The sequence below is a fragment of the Linepithema humile genome, chromosome 7 (genome assembly GCF_040581485.1).
Source record: "Linepithema humile isolate Giens D197 chromosome 7, Lhum_UNIL_v1.0, whole genome shotgun sequence".
In the NCBI taxonomy this organism is placed as follows: Eukaryota; Metazoa; Arthropoda; class Insecta; order Hymenoptera; family Formicidae; genus Linepithema; species Linepithema humile.
In genome coordinates, this window is record NC_090134.1 from 20,858,800 (window position 1) to 20,872,230 (window position 13,431).

Sequence of the window (13,431 nt, forward strand, 5' to 3'; positions counted from 1 at the left end):
TTAACCGTTTGTTCCAACTTGTTTTCGCAAATGTATTAACAATCGATCTTTTAGAAGTAAATTGTTTATTCGATTTATGCAACTGTCCGTTATTTACAAAGTAAATATTTCTAGTACGAATTGGTTCGAAAATGTACCAAAATCTATCTTTTATTCTTGCGGACGACGAATTTTACAATAAAATATGTGCGATATATAACGAATATTATACGAAGGATACTTCGTTTTTAAAACATCGTATTACTAACGACACTTTATATGAATGTGTTACTTATGCCACGGTATTCGTTATATGTATAATAAAAATGTATGATTCTTATATCAATGCTGTATATATGTAGTTTAACTCAAAAATGTTGAGAGACAGTGTATCCTTTCATCCGCGGCTTTCTAAAATGTATATGAATTTTCCGGGCTTAAAACATATTTTGCGCTACAAATGCATTATAGAATAAATACACATATCAACAGTAACAGATACGTCTACATAATGTAGCATTATGTTTATACATTGTTTCGTTCGGGTACACGATGTTAAGCAGTTTCTGTATGCATCATTCAAGTATCTAGATATGTACTGCAAGGATCTTAAAAGTAGAGGAAATTATGGGATTTTTGTACTGTAATGGTATCTTATATATCAATATTGTCCAAATGTTTACAAAAAAAACTATATTACATTTTTTTGTTGTATGCTGTTCGGTGTTGAAAATATTTTCAGTTGGTAATACGTATCACAGAAGAAATCTAAAAAAGTCACAGAAATACAAAAGAATTAAAAAAAAAAAAAAAGGACACATAAATCTGTAAGGGACACGTCTAAATTGCATTCTCTGCGGAACCTACAGCAATGATGTCAATATAATAATATTGCGGATATGGACCATACACTTGATTATAAAGTGAAAAGATTTTTTTATAACATTTTATTTGTAATGAAATAATTTCTCTCTGTTACGGTTGATTCTTTCGTTAACATTACGAAGTTGAGGCATTATCTCCATTACTGTCCATGTATGTGCTAGCTCCGTTCATTACAAATGATGTTCCCAAACCGTATAGATGTCCACAATATTTTGCATCATCAATGTTATCTTCAAAAAACATCTAAAATAAAAGCCGGAAGCAAGTTGAAAATATTTGCATATTATATATAAAATAAAAGTAAGTAAAGTGAAGAGTTAAATTATTTACCTCTCGCATTTTAAAAAAGACCATTCCTGTAAGTAGAGAATCAGACCCGGCTTGATGTTGAGGGCCTACTCTTTGAATTTCCAACTGTTCTGCTACTTCTTGTAAGCCACCTTTCAAGTTTTTGCATGATTTCATGAGGTACTGTGCATAAAGTAATATAAATTATGAAATCTCAAATATTTCTAATGAGTTTTACTTTTCCTTAAGCGATTGTACTTACTTTTACATCATATATTGTTGGAAAGTATATCCTAAGCAGTTCGAAAAATTCACTTTCCTCCTGGGGCAATTTTTGATCAGTGAGGAGTTTCAGTAAATAACCAAAGTCATAACCAGAATGAAACGACAGCCATTTTATGTCATCAACAAGAACAATTCCCGATGTCATCAATAGTTCTGCAAACTCTAAAGGATCGATGCCTTCCTCTTCATGTTTCTTGAACTGTATACCACTATTTTGTAGCATTTCTATACTATCCTGTGCATACATGTCTTCACTAGCAACAATAAAATGTACATGTCTTATTACAAAAAGGGCTAAAAAAAAGGTAAAAAAATTCGGAATGTTATATAATTATTTTAACTTAATGTTCCTAAAAAGTATGTGATTCAATTAAGTACAAAAGTTAATAATACAAACTTACTGTAAATTAAATTTAAAATTAAATTGCCACGTTGTGTAACTACCGCCTGGTGTATTCCCCGATTCATCAAGGAATGTAAGACCAAGTTGAATTATTCGCAAAAGATCTACGTTGCAACGTAAGAGTTGATATTGATAATCGGCATTAGTTCTGAATTCACCTGTTTCAAATAAAAATTATATATATATATATATATTTGTGTGTATTTTCCAAAGTGACATATGAGACATTTCTCAAAATTTTGCTCTTACCGATAGGCCTAGCTACAACACCCGGAAATTCTGTGTCCATTGCAATATACTGGTATTGTTGTACAACTTGACGAATTGTACGAAATTCCTCTTCCAAATTGTGTCCCCATACATCTCTGATTCCGCATTCTTCGTTACTAGGCATAGTCCCTCCACCCTTCTGCTGCCCACTTGCGTTGGTCCCGCCTAAAAATTTTTCATTATTATTTAAAAATCTATATAGAAATAGATATTCAATGCTTTTCTTTATACATGTATTTTGACTGATTTATATTATCTTAATATTTTGCAAAATATATATGAAATATAAATTTATAAGATTATTATCATATTTTAAGTATAGGAATATGATGTTTATATATCTCACACAATATATGCAGAATTATAAATGCATACACAAAACATTTCTTTATTATAACTTTATTTATTTTTCTTTATTATATGTTCTTTCTGGTAGTTAGAATATGTTTCTTTATTTATAATGCGTATATCCTTTACTTACTAACTGAACAAATGTATAAATTTTTCTTTCAATGTTCTTGATTCAATATTTGCTCAATGCAATTTCCATAATCTATATAACAATTACAAATATTCTATAGAATGCATTATGTCTATTCAACAAAAGCTTTTATTTATACAGTCTCATTACATTTTACTGTGTGACATTACACTATCTTATTACAATTTAGTTGTGAACAAGAATCTGACACATATCGTGTACATCTTACGCACCAGTAGCTGATGGCATTTTTCTGCATTTAACAGGGCCTCTTTTATCTTCAAATCACCTCCGTCACGGTTTTTCCTTCTTCATATCACTATAAATTCACACATAATTCATAACTCATTATGCATTGCTGACAGATATTATGTACTAAAAAAAACTTTCAATGCAATCCATATACATATATCAGCAACCTCAGAGGCAGAGTATTTTAAGTCTCATGAACATAATTTTCCAGGACAAGGATCTAAAGAGATTTTTAGCAGCTCTAACTTGAAAGTGCACATTTGAAATCATAAAGTGATCGCTTGCAGCAAACTACGATGTAATCAAGGATTTAAAACTGTTTACCATTGGGCAAAACTTGAAGTCTTGTGATAATAACTCAACTTTTGAAAAAATGTGTCTTAACATAGACTTAATATACTTCTGAGATGCTGATACAAAAACTATATTTTATCGAAATAACAGCTAACATTAAATTTTTAATCAAGACGGCAAGCAAGGTTATGGTTATTGAGTAAACAACAACAGTTCATTGTAAATGTTTATCATATAAAGACAAAATGCAGAATATATTGCAAAAATACGGATAAAATAAAACCATTGTGCAAGAGCAATACCCAACAGAATTCGTTATTTGTTAAACAAGTTCGTAAGAAATCAGGTTATGTTTCTTAAACAAACAAGAACGTCGTTCGAAGTTTAGAATGAGTTAACGTATGGGGAATTATACCATTCAATATGATATTCTTATGGCCAGCAATGTCTGAGTATGAAACGAATTAATTGTGGTTGCACTTTCGAACTCACACTCCTGTTGTCAAACCATGAATAATTTAAACGACTTCTTCAGCTTACTATTAGCTTTATAAGCGCGACACGAAATACAGGCGCTTCGATCGCTGATACCACTGATGAGATGCTATTCGAACCTGAAGGACGGAGTATAAGCTGATACAAGCCAGGACTATCGGCGCGGGGAATGAACTTCTGGTGAGGAGGAATCTTGGTCTTCAACCATCTTGTTCGGCGTCCTAAGTGCTGCTATCTGTCATAATCCAATTGTATTATTTCTTCAACCATGTTGGTAATAAAAAATTATTAAAATAATGTTCACTAAATTATTAGATAATAGAAACATCGTAAATAAAAACGTTATAAAATATTTGATCTAATTGTACGATTGACTGTAATTATTTTTAAAAAATGATACGAGAAAAATTATAAGGTAAAGTAACATATCGTCACACTCTATATTCCATAACTCATCGACAGAGTGCACCACACATTACTTTTTGCCGGCTTGACTTAGCACGTGTTTTGTGCCACGTGTATTTGATTTTATATTGACACTGAACATCTGACATCATAAACATGCAATTTACTTAACATCAAGTTATTATAAAATTGATCTACTCATAAATAATAAATAAAATTAGGAAATTATAAAAATTTTAATTCTTCTTACCTAAAATTGATTTTATTTGCCTTATATATTTAAAAAGCATATTAAACTTTTACAATATGATAAATATCTAAATATAAAAAAAGAATACGATACTCTTGTTGCATGTTTGTAATAATTCTGATAATAATTTAGTACGATTGTGGCAAATCCATATAAGATATGATATTTCTTCTAAACCAAAAAAGTATTTCAATAAACACTGATTATGTTTCATTCAAATTATTATATGTTATTAAATTATTGTACGTAGCATATGTTCAATATAACGAACAAGATAAAAAATATTAAATTAAGAAGTACTTTCTTATTCATATATACTCTACATATTTTATATATACATATGTCTGTACATTTCATTTTATTACAGTCATTTATTATAAAAATCCTAATTATCTGGATTCCTTCGCAATCCTCGTTTGTTAACACACACGATCAAGCATTCATCGTCAGTTACAAAATAATTACCATTTCCTCTGCAACTCCCATACATGAAGGTTTGACAATCATTCGAAGTTGCATTATACCAATATCTTATTTCAAAATTTTTGCAAGGACCAGGGCCAAATTAAAGGTCACAATCTGTAAAAAATATACATTATGCAAAAACTTAAATCATAACGCATATTGAACACAGCACTTTGATGAAAGAAATCGTTAATGCATAAGGTATGTTTATAAAATTTATCACCTATATTAAATCGAACCTTGCTGAATGTAACATATATAATAAAAAATCTAATAATTTTTTTAAATAATGGATAAAAATTGTAATTAAATGCGTAAAAATGTATACATTTTAAACAATTCAAATTTTACAATTTATGTTAAAAATATTGTAATAATTGTAATAAAAAATTACTGTGTTCAATGTGAAAAAAAAAAACACTTACGTTTGTAATTAGTTACTTTAAATGAGTTTGCTGCTGTCACATGTATTTAAGACAGTATGTGGAGGCAGCGAAAAGAAATAACAAGCATGTTTCAAACTCATCTTGCAACGTTCAAGTTTGTTGCATTTCTCCAATGTGTTATCTATAAAATTTTCGAAGAATAATTCCAGGTGTCATCAGCAGCTCTGCAAAAGGTTGATGTCTTCCTCTTCATGTTTTTTTATTATTCTGAATTATATATATTTATTTTATAACATGTGTCTACTATCCTGTGCATACATTTCTTCATTGGCAATAATAAAATGTACATGTCTTATTACAAAAAAAGTTAAAGAAAATTCTGAATGTTACATAATTATTTTAACAACTTAATGTTCCTAAAAAATATATGACCAATTAAGTACGAAAGTTAATAACACAAACTTACTATAAATTAAATTTAAAATTAAATTGTCATATTGTGTAACTACCGACTAGTATATTCTATAAGTCATCAAGAAATGTAAGACCAAGTTGAATTATTTGTAAAAGATCTACGTTGCAACATAATGTTGATATTGATAATCGACATTAGTTCTGAATTCACCTATTAAATAAAAATTATATATATATATATATATATATATATATATATATATTTTTTTTTTTTGTGTATATTTTCCAAAGTGACATATGAGACATTTCTCAAAATTTTGCTCTTACCGATAGGCCTACAACACCCGGAAATTCTGTGTCCATTGCAATATACTAGTACTATTGCACAACTTGACGAATTGTGTGAAATTCCTCTTCCAAATTATGTTCCCATACATCTCTGATGCATTCTTCGTTACTGGGCATAGTCCCTCCTTCCTTCTGCTGCCTTATTGAGTTGGTCTCATCTAAAAATTTTCCATTATTATTTAAAAATCTATATAGTATTAAACGAATTAATTGAGGTTGCACTTACACACTCACATTTCTGTTGTCAAACCATGAAATAATTTGAATGATTTCTACAGCTTGCAATTAACTTTATAAACGTGACACGAAATACAGGCACTTCGATATCACTGATAAGATGCTATTTGAACCCGAAGAACAGAGTATAAGTTGATACAAAGCAGGGCTATCGATGCGGGAAATGAACTTCATGTGAGAAGGAATTTTGATCTTCAACCATCTTGTTCGGCGTCCTAAGCACTACTAACTGTCATCATCCAATTGTGTTATTTATTCAACCATGTTGGTTATAAAGAATTATTAAAATAAAGTTCACTAAATTATTAGATAATAGAAACATCGTAGATAGAAACGCTATAAAATATTTGATCAAATTGCACGATTGATTGTAATTATTAAAAGAAACAGATACGCGAGAAAATCTTATCGTAAAGTAACATTTCGTTGCACTCTATATTCTACAGCTGATTCACAGAGTGCACCACGTGTTACTCTTTGGTCACCCACGACTGACCACGTGTATTGAGTCACGTGTATTTGATTATATATTAAAACTGCACACATTTGATATCATAAAAATACAATTTATTTAACATCAAGTTATTATAAAATTGATCTCATAAATAATAAATAAAATTAGGAAATTATAAAAATTTTAATTCTCCTTACTTAAAATTGATTTTATTTACCTTATATGTTTAAGAAGCAGATTAAACTTTTACAATATAATGAATATCTAAATAAAAAAAAGTATACGACACTCTTGTTGGATGTTTGTAATAATTCTGATAATAATTTAGTACAATTGTGACAAATCCATATAAGATATGATATTTTTTAAACCAAAAAAGTATTTCAATAAACACTGATTATGTTTTATTCAAATTATTATATGCTTTATTGTTATTAAATTATTGAACGTAGCATATGTTCAATATAGCAAAAAAGATAAAAAATATTAAATTAAGAAGTACTTTCTTATTCATATATATTTCTACATATTTTATATATACATATATCTGTATATTTCATTTTATCACAGTCATTTATTATAAAAATTCTAATCATCCGTACCACATAGGGTTTTGCAATCTTCGTAAGTTTTAAAATTATTTCCATTTCCTCCGCAACCTCCATACGAATAGACTTCACAATCCTTCGAAGTTGCATTATACCAATATCTTATTTCAAAATTTTGGCAAGGGCCAGTCACAAAAGGGAGGTCACAATCTGTGAAAAATATACATTGTGCAAAATTATATTATAACGCATGCAATAAACCATAAAAAAATTACATATTAATTTATGTACAGTAAAATATCTATTTTATCATTGCGGTAAAATAAAACTGACAACTTCATATTTTCGCAATTTACGACAATTTATGATAATTAAATATATGCATTAAATAATTATTATAACGATTTGAGTTCTCCAAATTACATGAAAAGTATTATAATAGCAAATATAATAAAAAATTACTGTGTGTGTTTAATGTGAGAGAATAAAATACTTACAATCAATCTTACTTAATGTCGCATGCGTCAACATACTGAAGGAAGCAAATACGAATAATAAGTTTGTTTTGAAACCCATTTTTTGTGTGTTGTCTTAATTGACTTTCTGATAGTTACGTTTGATCAATATAATATCTCTTTCTCGGAAAATTTTATTATGAATAATTACCATACGTATTAATCTAAAATTCTATAAATTTAATGTTAGTCATATCATCACATATAAAGATTAATGTTCTAACAAGTGAATCATAATATCTAATCTGATTTATGTACATAATTATCTACATTAATTCATAAGTTGTTTTAATAAATAACGTAATTTATCTGTTCTTTATAATAATTTTAAATCGTAAAATTAGCACTGTTCATTATTTATCACATGTATGCATATAGTAAAAAAAAGAATATAATTCTGTAGAAGAAATGTGAATAATATTGTAAAATATTAACGATTATTTCTTCGATACGTTTACTATGCAAAAAAGGGCTGCAAAATGTGTTGTGTCTATTAGTTTTATTCGCTCGAATGAAATTTGTACGTTCTGCATTATTTGGTCCCGTCACGATTAAAACATAAGCTAATCATAGTGTGAAAAATTTTTACGTTATAGTTACGATGCGTATGTGAGTTTTGAACACAGCATTTTGACGAAAGAAATCGTTAATGTATAAGATTTGCTTATAAAATTTATCACCTATATTAAATCAAACCTAACTGAATGTAATACATAAAATTAATTAATTAAAATAAGTTCTTTCGATATTATCTGATTTAATTTCCATAAAAATGCATATAGTAAAGAAAGTTGTTGGAAAAATGACAAAACCAGAATTGTTTAAATAATTTCAACTCTAATTAAAAGTAAAAGTGAATTTAATGTTGTGATAAAATTGATTGAAGGTCACTTACCAAATTTTAATAGATTTCTTTTCCTAGGAAGAATCGAGTTCGATGTGGTAAAATTCTTTCACTCTTTGTATATGTCCAAGCAAATCGCAAAAGACGTCTGTTACCGTGATCGGCCAAAAGACAACAGGATCACGATCAATCCTTTGTCGATTCCGAAATCTCCCTTCTATAACCGTACGCAGAGATTGCGCATTGTCTGCTAATAACATGGCTGATAAATTGCGAATATCATCGTTGTGATATCCTGTGTGCATGATATAAGGCTTCGAGAGAAAGAACACCTATTTAAAATCTCACGGTGCTCGCAATAAATATTTCCTATTATATCCTAGTTATAATCTCAACCATGTACTCATCATAAAATACGTGTATACATTGTTTAATATTTCAATAATATTATAAGTAATATTATACATTTCATATTATTTTATTTTTGAATAAAATGTTTTGCAAATCCCAAAACAGATATCATTTATTTTATTTATATAGTTTTAACTTTAAGATTAAACTTTATAGTTTACTTTATAATTTGCCAACCAATTGAAATGATGAACGAATTAAATTTCGCAGAGCTTTTGCATCTAATTTCGTTTATAAATTATAGAACGCTAATTGTACCCAGTTTACGTAAAATGGATAGAAAGGGTATGATATTTTTAAATTACGTAAGTATAATAAAAAACATTAATTATTCTTAATTCAAATTACGTGTTTTAATGTTATTAATCTATTGTAGTATTATATATTCAATATGTGGTAAAATAAATAATATATAATAAAAAAAGAAACAAATACGAAAAAAATGTTAAATTTTTGTTACATATGTATTTCAATGGATAATTTAATTTTGTTACAGTCAATTCTTATAAAAATAAAGAATTTGTACGAATATCTGATCAGAATTTCATACAGTCTTACATTCCCGTTTAAAAACCGTATGGAGGTGGATCTTTTGGCCAAAGACAAATTTTTTGGCACGAGCGTTCGGTATCGAACCTGTTAGCATTCCCACCACAACCACCCCACACAAATGTTAGACAATCATTTCTCGCTTTGTCGTAATAAAATTTCACTTCATAGTGAGAGCAATCACCCACATCAAAATTGTATTCGCACCACCAAGCTGTAAAAACGATATAATACACCTCAAATTAAGTATAATGAAAATCTAATAATCTTAATAAATAATGGATAAAAATTGTTAAATGTATAAAAATGTGTACATTTTAGACAATTCAAATTTTGTAATTTATGTTAAAAATATTGTAACAACAAATGTAATAAGAGATTAATGTGTACAATGTGAGAAAAAAAAACACTTACGTTTGTAATATTTTACACGACGTGCTGGGTTTGCTATTGTCGTATGTATTAGAAAGAGTACACTTACAGCGGCGAGAAGAAATACCAAGTCTGTTTTCAAACTCATCTTGTAACATTCAAATTTGTTGCGTTTCTCTGACGTATTATCTACGAAAATTGTGTTGTCGATAATCACAATGCAATAATTTGAAATTTTATACATATATTTGAGCTCATTTCAATTATATAATTCAAATGCAACAGCGGAAATTAATGAATGCGTAAATAAAGGAAACACAACGAGAAATTTTTCTAATATTAGATATAATGAAAGATAATTTGCTGGAGAGAAAATTAATTAAAAATAACTTACCAAATGCCAATATATTGTTTTCTCTTTACTGCGCAGAATTCAATATGGTCAAATTTTTCGTCTTGTATATGTCCCAGCAAAACACGAGCTCAAAAGACATCTGCCTCTGTGATCGTCCAAAAGACTACAGTACGGAGGGTCGCGATCGGTCCTGCGTCAATGCCGAAATTTCTATCGCATAACAGTGTGAGAAGCATGCGCAATAGTCTGCCAATAACATAATAGTTATTCGAAAATACCTGAATCTTACCACCGTTGTGTGCGACACAATAAAACCCCGAAAGGACATCAACCGAAAAAAGTTTCCTAAATCTTTTAAAATATTTATTTTAATAAGTCTTTGGCGCAATACAAATCCAGATCTTTAACCAATTATAATATTGCAATAATATTTTGATTTTACTCATTGCTATTTTTTTTTAGAAGGAACTATTTTACTAATTTTACTCTCTACATTTTACAAATTTTGAAGCAAGCATAATTTTATTCATATTATTTTAATAACATTATAAGCTTGAATTGCGTAGCTTACTTCAAATAAAAATTATAAGTATGGGCAAAATAATATATATCTATAACTATAAGTATAAATTAATAAAAAATATTTACTTTTTTTTATTTAAAATTTGCTACAGCTATTGTACTATGTAAAAAATTGTATGCAAATTATTTGTTAAAATGTTCCCATTATGGAAATTAAATATTTTCATAATTAATATTTAATTTAAATATGTTGACTGCTTAATAATTTTAATTAATTTTTATAGTAATCCACATAGTTTATCATGAAAAAAGCAGTAAACAACACGTTGACAATACGTTAATTGTTTACGTATGTAATATCTTTATTATAAACAATTATGGACTTGTAATAGATATTGCAGATTTCGATTTTGCGTTATTGTGAAATTTTGCAATGTTATTTGCATTGAATTTTTTTCTTACATAAGTTTCCGTGCGGATGAGCAACTGGATTCTCTTTTAAATCGTCACGGATTGTATTTATATAAGTACTGGCGATTGCAATCCTCGATAGTTTCACTAACAACGGACCCCGCATAAACTGCTAACATCTGCAATTGGCAGCTGCGCCAACTGCGTATAACGATCCCGCGAGGATGCATCTTCCCATCTTGTACTACAATGTACAATATAGGTCCTTCGTAACGACTAGTAGGGCGCAGATCGTTCTTCGCCATCACATACATACTAGAACAAGTTCCGCTAACGAATAGATCGAATTGGGGAAGCGGCAAGTGAATTGCTAGAATCGATAAAGTAGTGTATTTGAAATAATTGTTCTAATAAACCAATGGCTGTTTTCTATTAGTTTTTGAGTTTCGAACAAATTTCATTATGCAGCAATGTAGCGTACGAAATAATGCTCCAGGTAAATCAATATTTAAAATCGATAAGATAAGAGAAATGAATCATTCATTTTCCGAATGCAACGCACCGTTTTATCAAAATTATCAAAATCCTTTGTTTAATGCAATATGCAGTGTACGAGTAATCTGTGAACATTCAAAATTGGAACGGAAAATTGACGAAACTTTGACGAGAAAGTAATTTACGTCAGTCAGTCAATCTCTTCTGATCGCGTGCGATTCGTGCAATTCAAGTAGATATTTTATACGTTAAACACTTTTTTTCAAATAAAAGTCAATATTTATTTGAGAATAAAAAAAGTTATTGCACGCGTAAGGAATCGAATAACATAAATTTTTTCTTCGTTTAAAATTTTATGAGGTTTTCCTAAATGTTTACAGATTAGCTGCACATATATCGCAGTGGACATCGGAATTTCGAGGAAACGGCACGCTGCATTGAAAGATAGATAGCTTACTTGTTCTTCCTTTTCTCGGGTTTAAGTACCACGTCGTAAAATCCGAGCGACGAGTTCATTTCGCGGGCAGCATCGATTAAACGCGCTGGTTATCGGAAGGTTTCGAAATTAGTTTGCCGCAAACTCCGAGGCGAGTGTCAGCTAGCGCACGATAACTTCCGCCGTTTCGACTACGTAGCAGTTTCTTCTCTGTTTCCTCTCTCTCTCTCTCTTTCTCTCTCTTTCCATCCCACTTTCTCTTTCTCTCTCGCAAAACGTGATAATATCGCATATACCAATCCTATCACGCGTGAAAGCATCATTTCCGAGATATTGAGCATATGAACTTTTTTTGGACCACGACCAGCTTTTGTGTGACGTGTCATATAAAGCGAAAACATCGCGAAACTTCAACTCCGAGTCACCGCATTTCGCGTTTATTCGAAAAGTTGTATGCTGCACTTCCACCTTTCGCTGCTCAATCTAGTTCGAAGTGTCCGTGTTATAAAAGTATTAGAAATTTACATGCTGTAATCACTCATCATATTTGAAAATACGTTCGTAAATTGTTAATGAAGATACGCGCCGGGTCCAAAATTCACTTCTGAAAGTTCGATATACCTATAGATTGATCTGAGCGATCCATCTCCGCCGGGAGAACGGTGATTTACATATAACAAGGCACCGCCAATGATTGCCCGTGAATACATTAACCCGCGCTCGACGCAGCGGCGATTAACTACCGCACATATCTTTAAATGCTGCCGTAATAGAGCAACGTGTGAGTTATGTAGGAACGGCAATGGGAAAATACGAGGAAACTCTCGCGGCCAATAAGTGTTCGCGATAAATTTGGAAAATATTTCGCGGTTTCTTCTTTCTTCCTCTTCTATGTCAGTTGGAATTTATTGGGCAAGAGCGCGGGTCGTTTCTTGAGATATTGCGTCGATATCGTCGGAGATGCCAGTTTCTACGGCTTTACTCGATATTAGAGTGCAAAATAAATGAATTGTGTCCTCTTTCTAAAGCTGTTTTAATAAGACTATTAATCGGCGATTTTCAATGAAAAAGATTCGCGACGAGAAAATGGAATCGTTAATAAATTAACATTTAGCTACATTTCGCAACATTTGACATCTTTAATCTTTACTTTGTTTACATTCATTTTCGCAATTTAATTTGTTGGGATAATTATTGCCGTTTCCACCACAGCCACCGTACACGAATACTTCGCAACTTCCACTTGGCATATATGCATATCTGATAATGTGGGCTCGGCAATGTCCCTTAACCGGTGGTTCGTCACAATCTATAAAATTATATTAAATAATACACTGATTTTTTATCAATATTTGTCTTATTAGCTCATTTGGCATATTAAC

The 13,431-nt window shown here is 30.0% G+C and overlaps 1 protein-coding gene and 1 long non-coding RNA gene across 11 annotated transcripts; both read right to left on the bottom strand.

Moving 5' to 3' along the window:
* Positions 1-48: 48 nt before the first annotated feature.
* Pop2 (CCR4-NOT transcription complex subunit Pop2) lies at positions 49-3,867 on the bottom strand. Of its 4 annotated transcripts, none has more exons than XM_012360925.2 (7): positions 3,752-3,867; positions 2,825-2,910; positions 2,090-2,275; positions 1,839-1,998; positions 1,415-1,691; positions 1,195-1,335; positions 49-1,107 (listed from the first exon to the last, which is right to left on the bottom strand). In XM_012360925.2, exons 2-7 carry the CDS (start codon positions 2,838-2,840, stop codon positions 979-981), a joined length of 909 nt encoding a protein of 302 aa, XP_012216348.1. In that variant the 5' UTR covers positions 2,841-2,910; positions 3,752-3,867; the 3' UTR covers positions 49-978. The 4 variants fall into 4 exon arrangements, with proteins under 4 accessions (XP_012216348.1, XP_012216347.1, XP_012216346.1 ...); XM_012360924.2 differs by having other exon boundaries at positions 3,678-3,867; XM_012360923.2 differs by having other exon boundaries at positions 3,630-3,867.
* A 3,278-nt stretch (positions 3,868-7,145) lies between these two features.
* LOC105668501 (uncharacterized) lies at positions 7,146-13,170 on the bottom strand. 7 transcript variants are annotated; one of them, XR_010891237.1, is made up of 8 exons: positions 12,071-13,156; positions 11,170-11,488; positions 10,464-10,536; positions 10,225-10,375; positions 9,873-10,019; positions 8,550-9,672; positions 7,637-7,826; positions 7,146-7,349 (listed from the first exon to the last, which is right to left on the bottom strand). It is a non-coding gene; the product is annotated as an uncharacterized lncRNA (long non-coding RNA). The 7 variants fall into 7 exon arrangements; XR_001100117.2 differs by having other exon boundaries at positions 10,225-10,395; XR_010891236.1 differs by having other exon boundaries at positions 10,464-11,488; positions 12,071-13,169.
* Positions 13,171-13,431: the final 261 nt, after the last annotated feature.